The sequence below is a fragment of the Lichtheimia ornata genome, assembly GCF_029851405.1.
Source record: "Lichtheimia ornata isolate CBS 291.66 chromosome Unknown scaffold00222, whole genome shotgun sequence".
Taxonomy (NCBI): Eukaryota; Fungi; Mucoromycota; class Mucoromycetes; order Mucorales; family Lichtheimiaceae; genus Lichtheimia; species Lichtheimia ornata.
The window spans coordinates 47-7,014 of record NW_026695541.1 but is presented as its reverse complement, the minus strand read 5'-3'; the positions used below and the strand labels follow the sequence as shown (position 1 = coordinate 7,014).

Genomic DNA, 6,968 nt, shown 5'->3' with positions numbered 1-6,968 from the left:
CATCGGTGAAAATTCAAGCATGAGGCTCTTGCACGTGGGAGCACCATTAGACTTGACTATGTTTCGAACGATCGCACCATCAAAGATGTCATTCATGCAGCCATGTTCCTCATCCGTGTCATCATTTTTATCGCTGTCATCGACTGTGGGATATTCGAGCATCTCTCTCACTTCCACGTCGTACAGCAGTAGTGCCAGCTGTTCAGCGATCGATAAGTATGTTGCTTGCTGAGCCGGTTTACCGTCAACCCAACGTGGTGTCCCATTGTTCTTATCACACAATGTACATTCTTCGGCATCATCATTTGGACCAAATAGCTTGCATCCATTGCAACACATGTCATAGCTTTTGGATGTAACAGGGTAAGTATCACCAGCAAGCTTTTCGTTGAGGTAAGCCGACAGCAAAGTTGGTGCTTGGGGTGCATGTTGCTGCATGTAATTGTTGACCATTTTAATCACCTCGTCGAAAGGGTCTCTTGATAAACCTCTCCTGGTTAAGAGTGCATGAAGCTCCAAGCTAAATTTTGTGCTGTCATCGATTTGAGCACTGCGCATGTTAAAGTCAACCACCATGGGCTGTTGATCGTTGACATTTGCAAATGAAGGATTTGGCGATCGCGTATCAACAATATCTTCAGCATCAAAGCTAGTTATCTCATCCATATCTTCATTCACATCACCACGTGGAGAGAGTGAGCTTGCATGGCGTGAATGGTGGTCTTGATCAATTTCCATTATGCTGATACTTTGCTGGCACTAATATTACGATGTCAATTAATATCAGCAATCCAAATATAAGAGAGCTTGGTGAATTACCTTTCGTCGATGTATTGCTGCAGGTGAATGTAAGTAGCCTTGATTGGATGATAATGGTAGATCCCCCGTCTAAAGCCGATAATTACAAGTGTCAACGTTATACGCAGTCGACATACATGTTCATGTGGGCATACCTCCAAAAGACTCATAATTGAATTTCTGGACCTATGTCGCTTGACAGGACGGCGATGCTGATGCTTATTCTTTGAGCAACGATTCAAATGCTTAATGATAGCTGATCGCTTCTTCCATCGATTGCAGTCAGAGCATTTGGTGTACTTCGTTTTATGATTGGTCATTGTTGTTGTTGTCAAATAATGAGCACTTAAAGATGTAGCAGTGAAAGGGCTTTTCTGATTTCTATGTGCTAATTCCAAGATAACATAAATTCTTAACGTTTGCTTGTACTGGTGGTGCCACATAGTCATTGAGGCACTGCACAGAGCCCTCACGAAGTGTGTTTATTTTCAACAATAGGCATACTGCAGCTATTCAGACAATGCCTTGTAACATAGGCAACACTGGCTGTGCGAGAGTTTTGAGCCCCGACTCCTACCTTCATCGCCAATACACAAGCAAAGCAAAAGTAGAGTCATTTAGATATCCGAAAAAACTTGTTTACTTGTAAACTTTGACTAAATTGAAAATGAAAAGCTATCCCGTCGCCAGATAGATGTATTTAGATCTGTTATAGTTGTTATGGGATCGAATGGAGTTGTTCAGACAACGTTTTCGTATGGTGTACTGCGAGTTACTATTTATTTCCTTCACGATGTACACTTGGTGGAACACAATAATCTTTTTTGTGTAACCTTATGAAGGATGGCGGTTACACACGCTCAACCATGTCTTTTCAATTTTTCCTCTCCCCAGCCAAAACACCCCGAAATTTGACCCGTTATCACTACTTTTTCTCATAACTGTGATATTATGGATATTGAATAATAAAAGGATGAATATTTTCCCTTAAGGAACACATGAGAATGACCTAGAAGTGACTGAAACCGATTAAGTAACTAAAGGAACACCTCGAATCAAGTGAAACATCCGACTAGCGTAGCTGTCATATAACCATTGGTTCTTGTCGTGGATCCTTCTTGAAGATTAGTCATATCAAAGATCTCGTAAAACTATAAATAAGGATAGAGCGATAAGAATAAAGAGGAAGGATCTTTCAGTCTCAACGTACTTTTCATTGTTATCCATTTTCTATTACCAAACATCACATTTTTTACGTTGAATTCTGCATCTCTATCTACCAACATGTCTTCAAGCGAACAAACCAAGACCCAAGATGTCACTATGACCGAGGCTCAACCTCAACCTCAAGAACAAAAACAAGCCAAGAGCAAACAAGGGCTCGAAAAAGTCATCAAGCATTACAAGGACAAGCTTGACACCCTGGTAGCCGAATTCAGCGAGGTGATGGAGTCTGCAAGCACTGAGCAAATTCAGCTGCGCCAAGCTGACATTGCCAATACGCAGAAGGCTCTAGATGCATTCCGCTATACCTATGAGCGGGAATACGGTGAAAAACCGAAACCTGCTAAAAGGGAAAAGGATGCTAAAAAGACCAAGGAAGGTGGCAATACCACTACTAAGGTCTCTGATAGAATGTCCGCTAAGGAAGTGCCATTGTTCCAGATTGCTGGTTTCACTGTGTTCGATAACAGCAAGGAGGTATACCCAACTGCTGAGCACTTTTTGAACCGCTTCGAGAAGATCTTGAATGCCAACACCATTGGTTGTAACAAGACTTGGAAAAGATGGCTACCTTTGGCAGTGCCCCATGACTTGGATCATTGGTTCAAGGAAAAGGTTTTTGCTCGCAAGGGCATGACTTGGGACCGGGCATGTAAAATCATTCTCAAACGCTTTACTGCTGCGGATCAGCAAATGCACAAGGCTAAGGAAGCGTACACCATGGTGCAATTACCTGCCAAGTCAGTTGCTGATTATGGAATACGTTTCATGAATGCTGCTAGAGAGGGTGGTCTCGAAGACAACCATAATTTGGCTATTCGTTTCCTCACTTCTTTGCAAGATAGGATTCAAGAAAACGTTCAGGTGGCATGGATTGGTAAACGAGGCAGTCATAGGCCCAAACGGGTTAGTGAAATCCTCAAAGTGGCCAATTCATTGACCATTTACAAGCGTAAGCGTGAGGGGGAGCCGCAATCCAATGCTAGTAATAAGAAGTATTGGTGCCCTCATCATAAGCAGTACGTTAAGCATAAGCCTGCTGACTGCAACCAAGCGGTCAAGTCCAAGCCCAAGGGCAACAAGGCTAAAAGCAAGGCTGAGTCTTTGTGTGAAGATGGGCTTTGCATTTATTGTGGCAAGGAATGGGATCCTGATCATCGTTGTGACGAATACCGCGAGGCTAAAAAGAAAAAGCGGGAAGCCAAACGACAAGAAAGGAAGCTCAATGCCCTTGCTGCTACTGCTGCTACTACTGCTGCCGCCGATAATACAAGCAACTCAGCCGATCCTGAGCCTGCTGCCGATAAGATGGAATCCACCGATATGGATGAAGTCTCTCACCCTGCCGATGATGCCATGGAAGATGTTTTGAGTGACATCGAAAATATCGAGGACATCCTCATTCAGTCTTCTGGTAAGTGTTTAGGCAATATTAGTTCAAACAAAAGATCACATGTACTCATTAATTCTCCCATTCTTATACAGAATAAGCGATACTGGGCCTTAGTAGATTCAGGAGCTGAAATTTCTGTTGTTAATAAAAGATTGTGTCATGATAATAATTGGACTATTCAATCTATTGATGGGAACATATTGTATCCGGGTACAGCTGATCGATGTGCACGTATTGGTATAACCGAGCCATTGCACATTAGCTATAATGGTCATAAGACTACATTTGCCTTTGAAGTGATGGATCTTGATAAAGAGGATGTCATCATTGGAGCGGATTTGATGCCGCATATTGGACTTGCAATTACAGGTTTAGCTGTCCGCTGGGATGATGAAGAAGATTCTAGTGAAAACGAGAAGCCTGATTCAGACACTCCAAATGACGCACCTGCAGGTTCTGATGATGAACGTAAAGCTTTCTTTAATGGGATTAACAAGTTCCTTGAAGCTAATGCCAACATCTTGTCCACCACGTTTTGTAATATTCCTGAATCAATTGTGGAGTTGCCCACGCCCGATGGTGTCACTTCGTATCACCGCCAATATCCTATACCGTTTAAGCTGAGAGCAGTTATTGATGCTGCTGTCGAAAAATGGCTAAAGGATGGTGTCATTGTTAAAGCTCCAGTCAACACGTCTTGGAATAGTCCTTTGACATTGGCTGATAAGAAGGATGCATACGGCGATAAAACGGGCAAAAGACCATGCCTTGATCCCCGTCATATAAACCGTTACCTGCCTGATGATCGATATCCATTGCCGCTCATTCGTGAAATCTTTCAAGATTTGGGTGGAGCAAAGGTATTCACTACTCTTGACTTGACGAACGCCTTTCACCGCTTTAAGATAAAAGAGGATGATCAGCATAAAACCACGTTCACTCACAATGGTCAACAATACATGTTCCAAGGGTGTCCATTTGGTTTAAAGCCAATCTCTTCTAAGTTTCAGCGGGTCATGCATATCATTTTTAAAGACATGCCATTCGTGCGTACGTTTGTCGATGATATAGTGATCTTTTCCTCCGATATGGATACACATCGTGAACACGTGCAACAAGCTATACATGCGTTGACAGCTGCAAACCTTATTATTAATCCAAACAAATGCCACTTTGCCCAAAAGAGCATATACCTACTAGGCTTTTGCATCAGTCACAATGGTATTAAACTCGATCCTCGTAAGGTCTCAAATGCCTTGACGTGGCCTATACCACAATGTGGCAAGGACATTCAAAGGTTCATGGGCATCGTTAACTACTTTAGGAGTCACATCCCTAATGTATCCCAAACAAGCTCTCCCCTTGAAGCTCTACGTGAAAAAGGGTCCTTGAGAGGTTACTGGACTCGTGACCATACGTTGCGCTTTAATAACCTGAAAGAAGCCTTAGCTGCTAATGTCCCCTTGAAGTATCCCGATTTGAATGAGCCTTTTTATGTCGCCACAGATGCCTCTAATTATGGCATTGGAGCGGTTCTCTTTCAAATGAAGGATAACAAGGCACAATACGTTGGCTTCATGGCACGCTCACTAAGCAAATCTGAGCGCAACTACTCAACAACAAAGAGGGAGTTACTTGCTGTTATTTATGCTCTCGACAAATTCCATCAATTTCTTTGGGAAATCCGTTTACTCTTTATACGGATCATAAAGCCCTCACGTATCTTCATACTCAAAAGATTGCCAATCCAATGATGTTCAATTGGTTCGATACCATCCTTAGCTACTCTTTCAAAGTGGTGCATCTCCCCGGTCTTAAGAATGTACTTCCTGATCGACTCTCTCGCTTGTTCACCCCAAGTGCACAGCTGGAGGGGGTAAAGTTGCCCACTCAAATAAACGAATTGCTGCTATCAAAAGCAGAAGAAGAAGAAAGCAGCTCATTACTGCACCTTCACCCAAAACCCCAACCGATACATTGACTCCAACCACAGATGCCGACAAACAAAGTGATCTTGAAGATGCTCACTACCAAGTTGGTCATGCTGGGGCGGAACACATTGTCAGGTACTTGCAACACACAAAAGGCGTACATTGGAATTCCATACTCCAGGATGCCGTTGAACTAGTAAAACGTTGTCCACAATGCCAAAAGTATAATATTGCAAAGAAGGGGTATAATCCTCTACGACCAATCTATGCTTACATACCAGGCGACCATTGGGCTGTTGACTTGGCTACATTCAATCAGACAACGCATTCTGGCAACAACTACTTACTTGTAATGGTAGACGTATATACGAGATTCTGCATCCTACGCGCCTTGCCTAACAAGAAATCTGATACATTGGTTCATGCCTTCACGCAAATCTTTTGTGATTTCGGCTTACCTAAAGTCATCCAATCTGACAACGGGGCTGAATTCAAGAATCACCTCATGAAGAAGCTTGTCGATAGCTTAGGAATTGAGCATAGGCTCACAACGCCTTATCATCCTCGAGCAAATGGCATAGCCGAACGTTGGGTGCAATCATCAACTCAAATCATCCGTAAAAGGATCGAAGGCTCTGGAAAAGACTGGGACTACTATGTTCCTAGCACACAGTTAGCACTCAATATGCGCGTTTCCAAACGACTGCAGTGCCCACCTTTTTCCTTAATGTTCGCACGTAACGTCAATGAGTTTCGCGATTACCGACAAGAGGACTCCACAAATGTCAAGCCGATGTCGTATGAGCAATTGGTTGAGCGTATCGAGCATATGCAAAAGGTCGTGTTTCCAGCACTCAAAGAAAGAACCATGTTGTATATAAACTTGCAAAAGAAAAAGTTTGACAAAAAGCACCGCCTCATTGATTTCCCTGAGCAAAGTCACGTCATGGCACGGGTACAAACACGTGGTAGCAAACTCGCACCTGTATACGAGGGGCCCTACACAGTCTTGCGCAAGACGCAAGGTGGCTCTTACATCTTGCAGGATGAAACGGGTTCATTAATGCCTCGAGATTATGCACCATCAGAATTAAAGCTCATCTCTCAAGATGAAGTTATACCCGCTGATGAATTATACGAGGTACAAGCCATCATCAATCATCGTGGCAAACCGAACAAACGTGAGTATCTTGTACGCTGGAAGGGTTATGGCCCTGAAGATGATACTTGGCTTACACCCGATAAGTTCACCGACCCTGATTTCATCATGCAGTATTGGAATAGGCTGGGTCAAAAAGATGATCAAAGTCAGCATCATGCCGATAATACATCTTCAAAGCGTAAAGCCACAGGCAACCATACTACCACTCGACGTAGCAAACGCCTTAGAAAGTAATCAACTTAAATGTTGTATACATAAACGTGCAGGCAATGTCTTTTCCCTTATTTTTTCCCACTGGGTTTTTGCACGGGTTTTTATGACGGCGCCATTCATGCACATCCATCTTCAATTAGTGTTACCCACATCCATTTCATGTTGCTCACAATACATTCCACAATACATCCTACACCATACCACCACTAATCCTTCCCACGTTTGTTCCAAACTGGAGGGGGGTAAT

The 6,968-nt window shown here is 43.1% G+C and overlaps 4 protein-coding genes across 4 annotated transcripts; 3 read left to right on the top strand and 1 right to left on the bottom strand.

Annotated features, from left to right (window-relative positions):
* O0I10_013060 (uncharacterized protein) lies at positions 1 to 1,247 on the bottom strand (the record flags this gene model as incomplete). Its single annotated transcript, XM_058492919.1, has 3 exons — positions 1 to 759; positions 820 to 888; positions 954 to 1,247. Coding segments are annotated over 3 exons (1,122 nt in total), but the record flags the coding sequence as incomplete, so codon positions are not given.
* Positions 1,248 to 2,082: 835 nt separating this feature from the next.
* O0I10_013059 (uncharacterized protein) lies at positions 2,083 to 3,512 on the top strand (the record flags this gene model as incomplete). Its single annotated transcript, XM_058492918.1, has 2 exons — positions 2,083 to 3,436; positions 3,508 to 3,512. 2 exons carry the CDS (start codon positions 2,083 to 2,085, stop codon positions 3,510 to 3,512), a joined length of 1,359 nt encoding a protein of 452 aa, XP_058336317.1.
* Positions 3,513 to 4,431: 919 nt separating this feature from the next.
* O0I10_013058 (uncharacterized protein) lies at positions 4,432 to 5,197 on the top strand (the record flags this gene model as incomplete). Its single annotated transcript, XM_058492917.1, has 2 exons — positions 4,432 to 5,101; positions 5,154 to 5,197. 2 exons carry the CDS (start codon positions 4,432 to 4,434, stop codon positions 5,195 to 5,197), a joined length of 714 nt encoding a protein of 237 aa, XP_058336316.1.
* Positions 5,198 to 5,698: 501 nt separating this feature from the next.
* On the top strand, positions 5,699 to 6,742 carry O0I10_013057 (uncharacterized protein; the record flags this gene model as incomplete). Its single annotated transcript, XM_058492916.1, has 1 exon — positions 5,699 to 6,742. One exon carries the CDS (start codon positions 5,699 to 5,701, stop codon positions 6,740 to 6,742), a length of 1,044 nt encoding a protein of 347 aa, XP_058336315.1.
* Between the last annotated feature and the right edge of the window lie 226 nt (positions 6,743 to 6,968).